The sequence below is a fragment of the Strix uralensis genome, chromosome 5 (assembly GCF_047716275.1).
Source record: "Strix uralensis isolate ZFMK-TIS-50842 chromosome 5, bStrUra1, whole genome shotgun sequence".
Taxonomy (NCBI): Eukaryota; Metazoa; Chordata; class Aves; order Strigiformes; family Strigidae; genus Strix; species Strix uralensis.
In genome coordinates, this window is record NC_133976.1 from 67,845,886 (window position 1) to 67,864,290 (window position 18,405).

Here is an 18,405-nt window from a genome sequence, read left to right on the forward strand (position 1 = left end):
ACTCAGCTGGGAGGGAATGCGTTCTATAAGTATTTGGAAAACCTACTAAAGAAACAACGTTCTTGAGAAAGACAGAAGGAAACCTGTATGTTACGTCCCAAAACAAACCACATGGAACTACTCAAAAGAGGAGGTGCCAATTATTTCATTAACACTTGTCAAGAATAACAATCAGAACAATAAGGTTTTTTTCAGGACAAAGTGATTAATGGCTCACAGCAGGTTGTGCCAGTTCCATGTACCTGATACTGTAACAAAACTGAAATTTATCAGGGGACACACACAAAAAATGAAGCAGAGCTTTAGAGAGACATGACTGTCATTTGAAACAAAACATCACCAAGTAATTATATAATTTGTAGAATACAACCAACTTTCGAGCACAGATAGTTTTAGCAATTCACTTTGATAAAAGCTGGTAAAAACCAGCCAAAAGTCCACTTACCTTTTGACTACTACAGAAAGTTTAATTAATTCCAATGTATCCATTTGTTCACAGATGTTTTTAATTTAAACTGTTTTTCCTTCCAAGGCAGTCACTGTACCATGAGAACATCAGATAATACGTATTTCAAACCCAAGAAAAGAAAGCTTACATGAACAATACATGACGTAAATCCATGAATTCCCCATTTTGTAAAGGTATGCGTGTTATTACTTACAAAGGAAATAAAGAGATAGTGTCATTTTTATATTTATCTTTGAAAACTTCATTGAAATCTTACAATTTTGAAGCTAATGAGGTTTGTTTGCTTTGTTTTATTAGAAAAAATACTCAGGCAAGGTCTACAATCATCTGTCAATTATAAATGACTTACAAGAAACTCATGAAGCCATAAAATTAAAAAAATACAAATACAAACTATATCTGAAACACTTCTATTTGGCAATTTTATAACAAATTCAAAAAAGAAACAAAGATTACGGATTACTTTATAGGTACAGAAAAAGCAGTAGGTGAAGTGCTCAAGCAAAAAAAACCAAAACACTGCATTTTGTTCAAAAATAAAGTCACATCACTACAGATTTTATGAATAATACCCTTATTAAACAACCATTCCAGAACATCTTATATTAGTGGTGCTTTTAATCTGCACTTCATTTTGTTTGATAAGATTTTTTTTTTGTGTATATAAGTAACATTTTTAACCCATTGGAGCTAAACAAGACTCTCGTGTCAGTACCAATGCAGAATGCATTTGTATTATATTAGGATATGCTTACTTCTGCAACCAAAGGGTTACATTAAGTTTTATTCTATTTAATAAAATTTTAGTGTAAAAACTGCTGGTTATTAGTTTCACTGTAGTAAATTCCTCCTCAATAAGGAGGACTAACTCTGCAGTTTGACTGCATATATCCATACAAATTTTACATATTAGTTCCTTCCAACAGTAAGGAAAAAACTAATTTCATGTTCACTATTAGAAAGGAGTGCCATGAATTAATTATGGGTACTATTCATCCCTCTAAGATTTCTGGGAAGGATGTTCAATGTATTTTTGTTCTTACAACAGATATTAACAGTAGTATATAGTCCCTTAGGTATGTAAAAGAAGGTTTTTTTTTATTGTTAAGGAAGGTGCTTTTTTTAAACAATTCTTCTGGCAGCACTAGTGAATTACAATATCCTTCAATATTATTTCTACCGTAATATATACATTTTTAACTTTCATGCCTCTAGAAAAACATCTACAGTACATTTCATAATATAAAAATATATTACAAATCTGCTGAAATATTTACAAGCAATGTCCTATTATCTATATGCAACATTTTTGTCTCCATACAAAGACTAACAGGTTAGACACATCTCTATTTGTCAGTTAAAAAAATCCATGGCTTCTTGCTTATTAAGCAAGAAAATGATTTTACTTTCCTTTTCAAAGCCAACTTTGGTGCATAAAGGATTGATTTTCTAGATTATTTTTTTTAAAAAATACCATTTTCTTTACATCTAGAAAACATTAGGGCAAATAAAAAAAGTATACTTTACAAGTGAAGGGGGATTCTAAAGGGTAAAAAAAGTAAAACAAAACACCAATAACACTAACTGTTTAAGTAGAGGTTTTTCAAAAACCATCCATTGATACAGATCACATAAAAGCAGATCTCATTAACATACTATACTACTCCTGAAAAGGGTCAGACATACTGCAACACTCTTAACATCTTTAAACCGTACTATATGTATTCATAGTTGAGTGGAAAAGACAAGCATTCCATCAACATTTGTTTAAACATTATAACTCAACATATTTTAGGGATCTGCAAAAGGGACACGAGATTACAAATGACGAATGATTACTATCCACCATATTCAAAGGGCAACAGGATAATCCCTTGGTAGCTGTTTTATTGTCTGGCATGTGTTATATTTGGTTAACATTGACAAGAAGCCTAATAGCTTGTTAACAGTTCTCCTGGGAATTGTGAGTAAATGGTGATGGTTACTTTTTCTTTTCATCAAATATAAACTACTGTATTCACTAAAGAAAAAAGCAGCTTAAAGAAGCAAGCATGCAAAGCCTTTTAGTTGTTCCACTAAGTTGCCAGAAGAGTGTTTGCTCAGTCTCCCACTGTACCATTCCATGAAAATGTGGATATACAGTAATATATTAATATATTCCACGGAAGCATCAACTTCATTCACAGAATGTTTACACTAAGCATAAATATTTATCTAAGAAAAAAAAAAAAAGGATGGGATTTGACTAATGTGCAACTTTATTTCTAAATCCATTGTCAGTGACTAAGACTGCAGGTGTCCCCACTTGCTTGGTTTTTACCTCTTCAACCTCTTCTGGGGCATTGTTCTGCAAAAGAAGATAGTACAGTTTTACATAAAGACCTTGAGATGTAAATTTGAGTCAGCTAGAGTATACTATGAAATTATAACTATATAAAATCTACTTTAATTTGACTAAAACTGAAAGCCATTTTAAATAATCCCACATTAGCGTACATTTCAGATAAGTATTTCAAACTTTCTACTGGAGTCATCATTTTAGCAGGACATTAATAGCTGTCACTGAATTTCCTTAACCACTGTTTTCCCTTGCAAACTTTTGGTCTTCAACTTTATTTCTTTGATCTCCCACAGTTGGTCCCAAAACTCTTTTTAATCACACACTAATCTATACGGCTTAAAATCTAGTACAACATTATGCAAGGGGACTTTAATTTTATTTGGGGAGGTAGAAAGGGTTGTTCATTTTTCTCCAAGGACTTAATCCCAAAGATCATTACATTTTTATTTTAAAAGGTTACTTTTTCCTTTTCAAATCAAACTAATCTATCAAGTTCTGCAAAGGTAATCAGTATAAAGATGATTAACACCTAAATTAGATTATAAAAGAGTCACTGTGTTAAGCAGTTTTAAAACACACAATCCAATTTCCTCATAACATTTTTATGATTTACTGTTAACATCAGTAATTCATATACTAAAGTAAGTATTTTAAATACTTATATTTACAAAGATAGCAAATATAGTATGATGATTTATTTTCACATTGTAAACCAAGTTTTCATTAATTTGATTAGTGAAATACACTGAATATTAAAGGTGAACTGAAAGGCTTATTGCCATATCAAGACCTCAGATTAGCGCTCTAGTTACTCCTTTAGACACCAGGTCACTGGATGTTAACGAAAAAACATAGGAATACTGAACTTCTGTTATGGCAGAAAAATTATTTTTTCTGACCCATTTTCATGAATTTTTAATATAAGCCCATAAATATGTATCTTTGGACATTCAAAAACTTAAGAATGAACTAAGCGTTTCAGATTACCTTTAAAAACTGTACACACACAGAACTGTGGGTACTGACAATTATGTGAGCACACTAATAAAGAGGGGGGGGAAACAAAAAAACCCAGGAAATTATTAGAACAAGATGGATTAGAAGCCAATCTGAAGTCCTAAAAACACAAATGTGAATGCAGCTTAAAGACAAGTAACATGTACCTTCCCCCTTCTGTCCCCCTCTAAAGAATCTCGTATTAAAAAATAACAGTACTTGTATACAAGTACAGATTTCAAGGTAATACTGCATGTATTACAGTTGAATATAAAATATGTAAAGATAAATTTGGACTTTAAAAAAATTGGTATACAAACCAGTATGTGATCTTAACAGAAGTGATCTTTCAGGATTCCACTGTATGTACCTCCTTTACTAGAATTTCTGTACACCAAGCACAAAAAAGTAAAATACACTTGGTAAATACACACATTCCCCGTTTCTCAGTAACTAGAGTTCAGTTCAAGAAGTTAAGTAATTCTGAAACAACTTAAGACCTCAGAACTTAACTCCTGGACGCTGACAGGATCGAGGCTCCCTGGTCTGGTGTATAATGCATTAGCAATGCTGATTTTCCAACGTCAAAAAGTTAAGTGAGGCTTAAGGCTATATTTAAGTGAAGAAAGTTTCAAAATTAGGACGTTACCTGTATATGTTTGGGTCCAGAAGCAAGGCAGTATCTTTTGGTAGTTTTGATAAATGAACTACTTTAGTTTTTAACTGATGTCGCTCACTTTCATTTACCCACACATCAGGCAGACTATGAATAAATAAATAAAATAAAAATATTCAAAAAAGATCAACTGCTTTTCTTACCATAAAATTATGTGGTAAACTAGTACATATGAAGTTTTTTAAAGTAATCTGCACATTTCACTGGTTAAAAAGCATCTTCACTGGAGCGAGAAAAAGGCAGCCAGTCTTTACACATTATACTTCAATGTTTCTCAAGTTCTCAGAGTAAAATATACTAAACAGAATTTAGATTATTCTCGAATACTACTAAACCAAACATACAATGATAATGGCACCACATTCTCCATTTTAACAAGTTAAAGTGAAAATGGATAGCAGGAAAAAAAACAGGTCTTTGAAAAGACGTTATTTTACTGGGCATCAAATTCTTTGATTCTGTGAAAAAAGTAAGTAAAGGCCGGAATATCGACTGCAGGCACTGAGGTTCGTTACACGAATTTGCTTGTTCCGAGTTCAAACATTTCAATGTCAAAATGCTCCAACTCTGCTGAAGTTAATTGTTTGATTATCTTCTGAGGAAATACAGGCAATCACCACAAAATGTTTTGGCTATGTAACAGTTCTTGTTGTGAGATGGAATAAAATGTCTTTACACATTAAAGGGAATTGTTGCTTCAGTGCCACTTGCAGTGAAACTTGGGGAAGAGAGCTGGAGATAACATACACAATTGATCTGTATTATGTACTTTAATTCCCTGAAACGAAACACACCTACTTCAGAGTGGCTTATTGAATTTTTGCTTCTCTTACTGAAAGCACATCGGGTTTTTAAGGGCCTGATGAGGTTTTCAAGTAACACATTATTAAGAGAGGCACTGGACTTGCAGACGTCATCAGTGTCTTACTGAAAACATGCTTTCCTACCTCCTTCCAAAAGTTAGCATTGATCAAGGCTGTGCAGAACATACAAGCGACCTACTTTACTTCTACTACTGTGGGGAAAAAACAAAACAAAAAGGACATCCTGCCCCCTCCCCCAAAAAAATAATCCAAGCACCCCCTAAGATTATTATCAGACCACATAAAGTCTGTTTTTCTTTTTTTTTTTTCTTTGTGGGGTTTTTTTGGTTTGGTTTTTTTTTTTTTTTACATGACCTAGGAGCCAAAAATTAATTTCAGGTTGGGGAAGAGTTTAAATTTGTAATTAAGATTTCTAACATTCTGAAACAAGTTTCAAACTGAAACCCAACATTTAAGACTATCTAAATGAAACAGTCCTTTCTCCGACCAAAGCTATATGCAATTGCAGACTTTTACAAATTATTAAACTGAAACTCTATTTTTCCAAAGTTAGCTGTAACTCAAATTCAATTTTTTGGGTGAGCTATCCAAAAAATGAAATGAAACAACAGAACTTCTATCCTAGTAGGAAAAAGAGTTTGTCCAATGATATTTCTCCCTTTTCAGATGAAGGTGGAAGAAAAAAAACAGAAAAAAAAAAGGGAGGGGGGGTGGAGGGAAGAACCCACCCAGTATGCAATCTGTATATCTACTAAGGTTTGATACAGATCATGAAAGGTGAGAAAAACATAAGGCTTTTTTTTTTTTTAAAGCCAAAATATTTTTTTTGACAAGCAACATTTGGAAAACAATTTTAGTAGAAGCTATATGCTGAAGATGCAAAACAATACAAACAGCAAATAAGAAAATTTTTCACATGCAAAGACTATTTGAAACATATAGACAACTCAGTAAGCTAAGAAGTACTAGCACAAAGAATAAACTCCTGCTCTAAAAAAAATAATTTTAAAGTTATATCCCTCTTGTATAGAAAATGGGTTAAAGATTAGTATTTACTTTTCCTGAAAAAATACTTAATGTACAGATAACCTGAAGCAGTTTAACAGCTTCTCAAGATGACTCAGAGTAGAAAAAGTTAGATGGTTATTACTAGCTCCATCTGAAAGGCTGATGAACAGCTTAGCACAATATAAAGTAATCATCATGACTGCGTTCAACTTTTCTAAAGTGTGAGTACATTCACTGTGTAAGACAGATGGATGACATGAGCCATGACACCTTGCATTTGCTGTTCTTAACTGTAATAATCAAGATGAAATTGAATCTACCGAATACTCAATACTTCAACACTACATCATTCAGCACAGGAAATATACCCTTTACCTAACCCAACCAAGATGCAAGAAATATCAATGTAAAACACATTATTTCTTTGACCTGACCAACCAAATCTACATTCTATCAGGGATGTCTTAACATTATCGAATAATTGTCTTCTCCAATGCAGAGATTCTAATATTGTATTCATCTGCATGAGCAAAACACTCATTTGACTCTGTATTAGCAAAAAAGTACTGATTTTTTAATTTACTTTTCATGTTCCCAGAGTGCTATATGCTTTTTTAATGCTTTTTCTCTTAAAATGCAATTAACTGTCTTTATCTGTAATATTTCAATATGAATAATTTCAGAATGCTGTTACATGTAGTATTACCAGCTGTCCCAAAAGGAAGTAAAATGTTCTAGTAAAAGGTGTAGTTTTTTTGGCTACTCTCTCCCAAGCTGAAATGAAACTTGCAGTCTACAAGTGCAGCAATGAGCAGCAAAAGCTATACAGACTTTAAAATTGCAACAAAATGCCAAACATTGCTGCAGATAACTTATCAGCAACCCTAGTCCTCTGCAAAGAAAAGTTATAAAAGATTCACACTGCCAAATTCACACTACCGCACGTGACTCATTTAGGACACTACAAAACTGAGTAATTTAAACCACTTCACCAAAGCAAAGCTAAATTTCTGTTACGCTAATTTCTGTTACGCATTACCATCCCACTCAACCACTTAAAAGTAGCACCAAATTTAAGAGATCCCCTTGTTTTAAAAGTTAATTGCATGAACTATGACTATTTCATCTGAAACTTAAGACATCCTTACCTAATGAGTTCTAGCAATTTAGAGATATCTTCCTGGTAAAACCAAAGTTCCTTTTAAGAAAGAACCTCTAAACCTGCATGTCCTACCTTATTATGCAGCTATTCATCTTAGTGAGAACTATATGTCTCAGTAACTTCCATCTTAATGTGAACTAAATGTCCCAATAACTTCATCTGTATGCAGGAGTATGGATCCAGGAATCAGTATGCAGGAGCATGGATCCAAGAAATAAATTCTATTACAGTTATTCTTACCTTTAAAAAGAAATGTAATCACCTCAAAACTTGCAGAAAACAGAGCAAACAGCTCCTAAAACTACTCTGCCTACTGCTCTCCTACAGCCTAGTGGAAACTAAACATTTATTCTACTTTTTCATAAAATTAAGATCAAAATATTTACATATAAATTACTTTGTGTCAGAAGAAAGAGATCAAAGTAGATAAATTATTTCTAAAGCACACTTGCTACTTCACATGTCCCAAGCCTACCCAAGGCAGTACCTTCGTTCTGCATTACACACAAGCCTCCTCATTTGGAACAAGGCAGCACTTTGAAAAACCAAGAGAAAAAAGCAGCCAAACATGCCAGAAGAGTATTCCAGGCTTCAGTGGGAGAATCCAAAGAAGCAGCAATATGAGATGGATACCTTAAAGAGCCAACTGTGGTTATTATGCTGTTAAATTGTGGCACCTAGGCAAAGATTCTTGTAGTTCTACTGTTACACTGATGATTGTACATTTTTCAGTACCTAGAAGTATTTTAGGATCATGATAAATCAGTGGGTAGAACAGTTACCTCAGTGATAAATTTCCCTATGTTTATGGCTGGCAAAACCAACCTGAACTCCCCATTCAATAATTAGAGAACCTTGTAATTAATACCCATAGTGACAAAATGCATCAAAAATACAGCTTCAAATTTACCTGAACAGGTATCAGAGTCTAAAGACTGGAAAGCTAAAGTAAAAACCAATTAAAGCATTGTTTATTATTTTTTAAACTTCTAATTTTTTTAAAAAGCATTTTTTAAAAACATTTTTATTTAAATATTCAAAGGCATGACATAGTGACAGACAGTTCATTTACCCCACTGTAAATCCTTCCCAATTTAAAACCTATATCGTATCACTAGCAATATACTCACATGTCCTCTGGTGTCCAATGAAGCAAGAGTTTTATTTTCCCAGAATCTTCTTTTCTTTTAGCTATTACCTAACAATAATTACATAAATCATAATTAAAATCAAATCTGCAGATTTTTTTGCTCAAAAACTGTTGCTCTTCATGTTCAACTAGACATTCATAAAAGGCCAACTGTTTTACTCTTTGAAAGTTGTATTAATTCTATATATAGTTAGAATGTACATGTCACTACTCAAATCATTCTTGACAAGGTTTAATATTTTTCTTTAACATTTATCTACTGAGTGGTCCCTGAAAAAAAAAAAAAAAAAGCATCCTGTAAGTAATCTTCTTTCTTTTAAAATAGTTCAAATTTTTAAGCAACTACTCCAAAAGCTTTGAAGAATATACATTCCTCTACAAATATGCTCATGTTGTTCCACAAGACATCTAAAAGATGTGAGAAAATGATGCAGCTTATAGTTTAATTATAATGTGACATAAAAATAAAATCTTCTCTTACAAATGCTTTGACATCGGGACACATCACATTGTATAACTTCCTAGGTAAACTTTACTCATTCCTTTTCAATACCTAAACCAAGCACTGAATGATGGAACGACAAAGGCTACTTGGAAGAACTCAGAAGCTTACAGAGATTGTTTAATGCATACATAACAGGGACCCTTAACCCTGTAGAGAATGCACTTGATACTATTGTTATATGAATGACAAATCAAATAACATGTCAAAGACCTGTCAACAATTGATGGAGTTTAAATTAACGTATGTACTCCACTGGTAAGATCCCAGGCAAGAAGTGAGAACTCCTTTCTCATACTAGCTCACAGTAGACCAGCACTGTCATGGTTTGAACTTGGCCAGTAGCCAATCACCACGCAGCCAGTCACTTACCTTCCGCCTGCCCCCCCCCCGCCCCAGTGAAATAGGGGATGGACCAAAAAAAAAAGAAAATTCATAGGTTAAATACTGCCCCCCCCCCCCCAAGTTTAGTAATAGTAACAAAACAACAGTAACAACAGTAAGTCCAAATGAGTAATACACAATCCAGTTGCTCATCGCCTGGCGACTGGTATGCAGCCCACCCCAAGCAGTGATCCCAACCGCACCAAAGATCCTGCTGCGCTGACCGGAAAAACAGAAATGAGAGAGCACGTGTCTCCTTTATACACTGAGCATGACATCACATGATATGGAATACTCCAATGACCGATCTGGGCCCGGCCCTCCAGCTGTGCTCCCTCTCAGCCCTAGGAAAGTTAACTCTATCCTGGCCGAAACCAGGGCAGTCTCCACCCTTATTCCATACCATTGACTTCATGCTCAGGTTCCAAATGCATTCTAAGGAATCACCACCCCTTTCCCAGGTCTCACAGATATCATTCCCTTAGTCTATGGACCATCCTTCCAAAATGTCTCCTGAGTTCATTTAGTCCATAACTTTGGGTTCCATCTGTCATGAGTCTTTAAGGCTCGAGGAATGAGGTGGAGTTGGCTCAGTTGGTGGAGCAGGAGGCTTTGAATGTGGCAGGAGGATGTTGCGGGGCACCAATTGCAATAACAGGCTTATTTGACAGTTCAATTCACTGGCGATTTTCACCTAAAATCAAACACCCTTGAGGCACACATCAGACTTCTCCATCCTTCTGCATTACCCACCAAGTGCACCCAGGTCCTTGGGCAAAAGTAATCCCAGGCATGGGTTGACCTTTACCCAAAGCAGGAGTAACCCAGACTGTCTTCCCCAGCATATTTATAATGCACACTACGGGGACTTTATCCCCATCTACAGTATGTAGGAGGTTTGACTGAGCAGGGCCAGCTTGCTTGGCAGATCCTCTGGTATTGACTGACCAGGTGACTTTTGCTAAATGCATGTCCCAGTGTTTGACAGTTCCACCACCCCTTGCTCTCAGTGTAGTTTTCAGCAACCCATTGTATCACTCAATTTTCCCAGAGGCTGGTGCATGGTAGGGAATGTGATATATCCACTCAATACCATGTTCTTTGGCCCAAGTGTCTATGAGGTTGTTTTGGAAATGTGTCCCATTATCCGACTCAATCCTTTCTGGTGTGCCATGGCACCATAAGACTTTCTTCTCAAGGCCTAAACTGGTGTTCCAGGCAGTGGCATTGGGCATGGCATAAGTTTCCACCCATCCGGTGGCTGCTTCCACCATTGTAAGCACAGTGTTTCCCATGCCAAGTTTGTGGGAGCGTGACATAATCAACCTGCTAGGCCTCCCCATATTTACATTTTAACCATCATCCTCCATACCAAATGGGCTTTAACCGTTTGGTTTGCTTGATCGTAGCACATGTCTCACATTCATGGATTACCTGTCCAATAGCAGCCATGGTTAAGTCCACACCTCGGTCACAAGCCCATCTATATGTTGCATCTCTTCCCTGACGGCCTGAGGAGTCATGGGCCCAGCGAGTCATAAATTGTTCACCCTTATGTTGCCAGTCCAGATCTACTTGAGCCACCTTAATCTTAGCAGCTTGATCTGCCTGTTGGGTTGTTCTGATGTTCTTCAGTGGCCCGGCTCTTGGGTACATGAGTGTCTACGTACATTCACAACCAGATTCTCTACCCGAGCAGCAATATCTTGCCATAATTCAGCAGCCCAGACGGGTTTGCCTCTGCGCTGCCAGTTGCTCCATTTCCACTGCTGTAACCACCCCCACAGCGCATTTGCCACCATCCATGAGTCAGTATAGAGACAGAGCACTGGCCACTTTTCCCGCTCAGCGATATTCAAGGCCAGCTGGATGGCTTTCACCTCTGCAAACTGACTCGATTCACCTTCTCCTTCAGCAGCTTCAGCAACCTGTTGTGTGGGGCTTCGATGTTTCCCCACAATGCGACAGGACCCGTCAGTAAACAGGGCACATCGCTTCTCGTTATCCAGTAGTTTATTATATGGTGGGGCCTCTTCAGCCTGTGTCACCTCTTCCTCTGGCACCATTCCAAAATCTTTGCCTTCTGGCCAATTTGTAATTGCTTCCATTATTCCTGGACAGCTGGGGCTCCGTATTCGAGCCCGTTGTGTGATTAATGCGACCCATTTACTCCACGTGGCATCAGCTGCATGGTGTGCAGAGGGGACACTCCCTTTGAACACCCAGCCCAGCACTGGCAGTCGAGGAGCCAGAAGGAGCTGTGCTTCAGTCCCAACCACCTCTGAAGCAGCTCAGACCCCTTCATATGCTCTAATATCTCCTTTTCAGTTGGAGTATAGTGGGCCTCAGATCCTCTTTATCCCTGACTCCAAAACCTCAGGGGTCAACCCTGAGTCTCCCCTGGTGCCCTCTGCCAGAGACTCCAGGTAGGGCCATTCTCCCCAGCTGCAGTGTAGAGCACATTTCTGATATTTTGTCCTGTCCGAACTGGCCCAAGGGGACTACTGCATGGACTATTTCCTGTTTAATTTGTTCAAAAGCTTGTCGTTGCTCTGGACCCCATATAAAGTCATTCTTTTTCTGGGTCACTTGATAGAGAGGGCTGACAATCTGATTGTCATTTGGAATGTGCAGTCTCCAGAAACCCACAACACCCAAGAAAGCTTGCGCTTCCTTTCTGTTAGCCCGTGGGGACATAGCTGTTATTTAATTAATCACCTCCATTGGAATCTGACGACGTCCATCTTGCCATTTTATTCCTTAAAAACTGAATCTCTTGTGCAGGTCCCTTGACCTTACCACGCTTTATGGCAAAACTGGCTCTCAGAAGGATTTGGACTATTTTCTCCCCTTTTTCAAACACTTCTTCTGCTGTATTACCCCATATAATGATGTCATCTGTAAGTGTTGTGGGGCTTCACCCTGTTCCAGTGCAGTCTGGCTCAGTCCATGGCAAATGATGGGGCTGTGTTTCCACCCCTGGGGCAGTCGATTCCAGGTGTATTGGACACCCCTCCAGGTAAAAGCAAACTGTGGCCTGCACTCTGCTGCCAGAGGGATGGAGAAAAATGCATTAGCAATATCAATCGTGGTGTACCACTTGGCTGTCTTCAACTCTAGTTCATACTGAAGTTCTAGCATGTCTGGCACGGCAGCACTCAGCAGTGGTGTGACTTCATTCAGGCCACGATAGTCCGCTGTCAATCTCCACTCTCCATTAGACTTTCTCACTGGCCATATGGGGCTGTTAAAGGGGTAGCGCGTCTTGCTGATGACTCCTTGGCTCTCTAGCTGACGAATCAGTTTATGGATAGGGATTACAGAGTCTCAACTGGTGCAATATTGCCGTCAGTGCACTGTTGTAGTGATAGTTGGCACCCATTGTTCTTTGGCCATCAGCAGTCCCACAACAGAAGGATCCTCTGAGAGACCAGGTAACACAGACAGCTGTTTAATTTCTTCTGTTTCCAAGGCAGCTACACCAGAAGCCCACTGATACCCTTTTGGGTCCTTAAAATACCCTCTCCTGAGATAATCTATACCAAGAATTCGTGGAGCTTCTGGGCCAGTCACAATGGGGTGTTTTTCCCACTCTTTTCCAGTTAGGCTTGCCTTGGCCTCCGATACAGTCAACTGTTGAGACTCCCCTGTTACTCCTGAAATACAAATGGGTTCTGCCTCTTTAAAACTTAGCAGCATTAGGGTGCATTGAGCACCACTGTCCCCTAAAGCTTTTTACTGCTGGGGGTCAGATGTGCCAGGCCATCGAATCCACATGGACCAATAAACTCGATTGTCCCTGTCCTCCACCTGGCTGGAGGCAGGGCCCCTCTAATGTTGGTCATAATACCCGCTAACAGCAAATGGGTTAGTGTGGTGTGCATGGGTTTCAGTCTCATCATGGTCACTCACTTCTTGTGAATACAAATCATATGTTCTTCTCACAGGATTGTGAGCAAAGTCAACCTTTCTGCTCTGTTTAGGCACCTGATTACTGTAAACTGGAGCAGCATTTCTCCTGAAAGAACCCTGTTTTGTAGTTGGTTTTCCTTCCAACTCACATACCCACTGTTCTAGGAGGTAGGTAGGTTTTCCATCCCATTTCTTCATGTGTTCTCCATGGTCATGCAGACAATGTCACAGGTTCCCCCGTGGTGTGTACCAGTTCTCTTGACTAGAGAAGTGACTGCTCCAAATAGCTGAGATCCTAGTCCATGCAGGTGAGGAGTAGGACATGTCCTCTTTAAATTGCTGGAATTCTTGAGATAATTTCTCCACAGCTACAGTGAGGGGGGAAGAGAGACTTTCTTCATGTTGTCGTAGTCGGTGAGCCAATTCACCCACTCTTGGTCTCTCTTTGTCTCTCCAGTCCATTACTGCTAATGCACTGGCATATGATGATGGTGTGCTCCGTACAAACTTCCGCCACATGGGCCAGGTTCACTGGACTTCATCTGGATCTGTGGGTAGCTGTGCATTATCTGGGTCATAGTAAACCATCTCCCGCACAGCTAGCTCCCTCAGGTATTGAATGCGTCTTTCCATAGTGGTCCACTTACTTGGTTGACATGCAAAATCTTCCTTGAAGGGATACCTCTCCCTCACACTTGACAGAAGTCGCCTGTGGTGGTTTAGTCCCTGCCAGGGTCTGAGACCACACGGCCGCTGCCCCTCCCCCACAAAGGGAGTGAAATATAAACCCCGGGGCTGAGATAAGGAGAGGTTTAATACAACAGTGCAACCGCAACAAAATAAACAACAATAACAATAACAGTAACAGTAATAACAATGAACAGAGCAAAATATATACCGATACAGCAGTGAGAGCAGAGTGATCGCATAACCCACACGCTCACCGATTCTCCTGTGCTCCGGCGCCCGGACATGACGTCAGCATGGTATACGAATAACCCGTCAGCGTGGTATATGAATAACCCGGCTAGAGCTTCCCCCCCACTGCTGGGGAAACTTAACCCTATCCTAGCTAAACCAGGACATCGCCTCCAGAGACTGAGATTTTGTGTGTCCTTTCCAATGGCTTTGTCGATGCCCCCTTCCCTAACAGGGATCCCAGCTGCCTCGCCTCCCTACCCTCTAATTCCACGCTACCGGCCCCGCTTACCCAGCACCGGAGCAGCCAGGTAATGAGTTGCTCACCTGGATGGCGGCTGAAATCTTTTCACATGTCTCACAACTCACTCAGGGATAAGGATCGGGTGACTATCACTGCCTCTGCCTCCTCCTCCTGTTCTCGTGATGGGCCTGGTTCGTCATCACCCTGTACATTGTGAGGGGATTTTCTTGTGTATTTCTTCTTATGTATGGGAGCACCTGACACCGTCATGGGTTGGTTCGCTGGTTCAGCTGCAGCGCCTGTCCTCGGGGTTGTAGTGGCTGCAGTTTCTGTTGTGGACTTTGGAGTGGTTACAGTGTCTGTTATTCTGTTACCAGATCCAGAGCCCTTCTCTTCCTTTTGAGGGTGCTAAGCAGTGTTTAATAGCACTCAGTAGGCGTGGGCTAGGCCCCAGCATGTTGCAGTGAGCTGTGCCTCTCTGGAATTACCTGGGTGACAACATACTTTTCCCAAATATTTTACTATTTCTTCAGGATTCTGCACCTGTTTGGGAGTGAAGTTCCAATACACCGGAAGTGCCCACTGTTCTAGGTACTTGTCCATGCTACTCCACACCCCCAGCCACTCATAATTCTCCAACCTTGGGGTAGATTTCCAGGTGATACTCTTAAATAGTTGCTTAACCCTGAACAAAACCTGAACCACATGCAGGAACAGACTGGCTCCTAGCAGTAAGACAACAATGTTAATGTCAACATTCCAACGATATTTAAAATTCCTGAAATTCTCAAACACAATTAAGTAGCCCCAGGATCAATGACTGTATCGTGTCATAGATCAGCATCACATAGTACAGCAAAACCAAAATCTTAACCCAACTCTCATGGGTGGTGAGCAGCAGCATGGGGACTATGTATAGCAAATGAGGTGATAAAATCTTAAGGACCCAAGCAATTGACATTATGACCCAACCTGTTGTTATCTTGAAACCTTGTGCCCCAAGTTGGGTGTTGAAAAGACTGTCATGGTTTGAACTCAGTCAGTAGCCAATCACCACGCAGCCAGTCACTTATTCCCCCCCCCTCCCCCCCCTAAATAGGGGAGGGACAAAAAAAAAAAAAAAAAGAGAATTCCTAGGTTGAATTAAAAAAAAAAAAAGCAGTTTAGTAATAGTAACAAAACAACAGTAACAATAGTAAGTCGAAATAGATAATACACAATGCAGTTGCTCACCACCTGGTGACCGGTACACAGCCTGCCCGCAGCAGCGATCCCGACCACACCAAAGACCCCACTGTGCCAACTGGAAAAATGGAAATGAGAGAGCACATGCCTCCTTCATATACTGAGCATGACATCACATGATATGGAATACTTCAATGACCGATTGGGCCCAGACCTCCAGCTGTGCTCCCTCTCAGCCCAAGGAAAGTTAACTCTATCCTGGCTGAAACCAGGACAAGCACATAAGATACTCTCACGGAGAAACGAAGTTTTTAGGTGCAGGACCCTGAAAGCTAGACTCCTATCTTTAGCCAAGATTAAGTTAGAAATACACACACAGAAAGTATAAAAAATAAATCTGTTCAAGCAGGTACAAATATATTCTTTAACATTAGCATTCAAAAGGTATCCCAAAAATTTACAGTATCCAGAAAAACAGGGAAAAGCCATTTGCTTCCTCTTCTATTATTTACCCACAGCTTCTCCTTTACTACGTCACAATACTTCATACAGATTTTCCTATTTGCTTCAAACACCAATTCCCCTACCATCTGCACCTCTGATCACAAAATGCTTATTAAATCTTTGAAAGATTCTATACACAGTCACTGCAGAGACTGTAAACTCCAAAAAGTTTACTAGAGAACCTTTAAAGCACAGAGATAGAAGAAGGGTGGTAAGTGATCCTTATGAAAAAGGCCAAACTAAAATGTAGTATATGGAACTTAAATACTGAAGTCCATAATCTGCATCAACCAAACCAATTTCCCACAAATTAATATCATGGTAAATTAAACTTCGTCATGACATTTCAAGGAATTCACAATTTTTTTTTAAGTTTTATTTTTACAACTATGCAGTGACCTTCTAAACAAAAGTGATGCAGAGAGAAATGTCCATGGATTTAACAGCTGGATTATTAATACAGATATATTTGAGATATTTGAAGGTATCAAAATGCTTTTAGATGAGAACTGGAATCTGGGGTTTGCATGGCAAAGTTCTGATAGTGGGGGGGGCGCTACAGGGGTGGCTTTTGTGAGAAACTGCCAGAAGCTTCCCTTGTGTCTGACAGAGCCAATGCCAGCTGTCTCTAGGACAGACCCACTGCTGGCCAAGGCTGAGACCATCAGTGACCGTGATAGAGCCTCTGTGGTAACATATTTAAGACGGGGAAAAAAAACCCTGTGCAGCTGCAGCCAGAGAGAGAGAGAAAGAGAGACTATGTGAGAGCAACAACTCTGCAGACACCAAGGGCAGTGAAGAAGGTGGGGGAAGAGGTGTTCCAGGCCCTGGAGCAGAGATTCTCCTGCAGCCCATGGGGCAGCCCATGGCGAGGCAGCTGTGCCCTGCAGCACATGGACATTAACGGTGGAGCAGAGATCCACCTGCAGCCCAAGGAGAGATCCCACTCTGGAGCAGGTGGATGTGTCCAAAGAAGGCTGTGACCCCATGGGAAGCCCACACTGGAGCAGGCTCCTGGCAGGACCTGTGGAGAGAGAGGAGCCCCGGCTGGAGCAGGTTTGCTGGCAGGACTTGTAACCTGTGGGGGACCCCTGCTGGAGCAGTCTATTCCTGAAGGACTGCAGCCTGTGGAAGGGACCCATGCTGGACAGGTTCATGAAGAACTGCAGCCCATGAGAAGGGTCCATGTTGAAGAAGTTCATGGAGGACTGTCTCCCATGGAGCAGGGAAAGAGTGTGAGGAAGGAGTGGCAGAAACAATGTGTGATGAACTGACCAGAAGCCCCATTCCCTGTCCCCCTGCACTATTCAGGGGGGAGGAGGTAGAGAAATTGGGAGTGAAGTTGAGCCTGGGAAGAAGAGAGGGGTAGGGGGGAAGGCATTTTAAGATTTGGTTTTATTTCTCATTACCCTACTCTGATCTGAATTTATTTAATTTATTTCCCCAAGTCAAGTCTGTTTTGCCCATGACAGAGATTGGCAAGTGATCTCTCCCTGTCCTTATCTCAACCCACAATCCTTTCATTGTATTTTCTCTCCCCTGTCCAGCTGAGGTGAGTGACAGAGTGGCTTTCATCAGCACCTGCCATCCAGCCAAGGTCAACCCATCACAGTGTTTGAGACACAGTTTCTAAAAAATACTGAAGTCTCACACTAAAATGCTTTAAACCAATCTGTCATGAGATATGGAAAAGGCCATCCAATGTCCTAAGCTTAGAGAAGTAATAAATGCATAGTTCTTACAAAAGGAGGAGGCTCCCATTAGTTAGCACCAGTTTTAGGACCCCTCATTTAACATATATTCATAATTCATCTGGAAATGGGATTGGAAGGCAGAGTGAGGAAATCTGCTTTTGATATCAGGCAATTCAAGATAAATTGAAGGAATGCTCCCTGCAAGAACTGCAATAGGACTTCATAGTGGGATACTGTAGCTAAATAACAGTAAAAGTCCTTTTTTTAGCATCTTTGCAAATTAGACAAAGTTTAATTGACTCGTGTCAAAGAATATTTTAAGGCTCTTTAATTTAGGCATGTGAAACATTGCTAAGACTTTTCGTCATACATCTCAAGCTATACCCACAACAGGATACATCCTTTTGCTAAAATTTGGACCAGGAATTAAAACCCT

The 18,405-nt window shown here is 39.8% G+C and overlaps 1 protein-coding gene across 3 annotated transcripts in view; it reads right to left on the bottom strand.

Moving 5' to 3' along the window:
* Positions 1-739: 739 nt before the first annotated feature.
* Positions 740-18,405, bottom strand: part of AEBP2 (AE binding protein 2) — a 59,927-nt gene continuing 42,261 nt past the window's right edge. The window contains exons 6-9 of one of the 3 annotated variants that reach the window (XM_074871468.1): positions 8,607-8,674; positions 4,456-4,569; positions 4,127-4,193; positions 740-2,816 (exon numbers count right to left, since the gene is read on the bottom strand). In XM_074871468.1, coding sequence (XP_074727569.1) covers positions 4,139-4,193; positions 4,456-4,569; positions 8,607-8,674 — 237 coding nt within the window. In that variant the 3' untranslated portion in view covers positions 740-2,816; positions 4,127-4,138. The remainder of the gene's footprint in view (positions 2,817-4,126; positions 4,194-4,455; positions 4,570-8,606; positions 8,675-18,405) is intronic. The other 2 variants (XM_074871470.1, XM_074871469.1) reach the window with 2 other exon arrangements.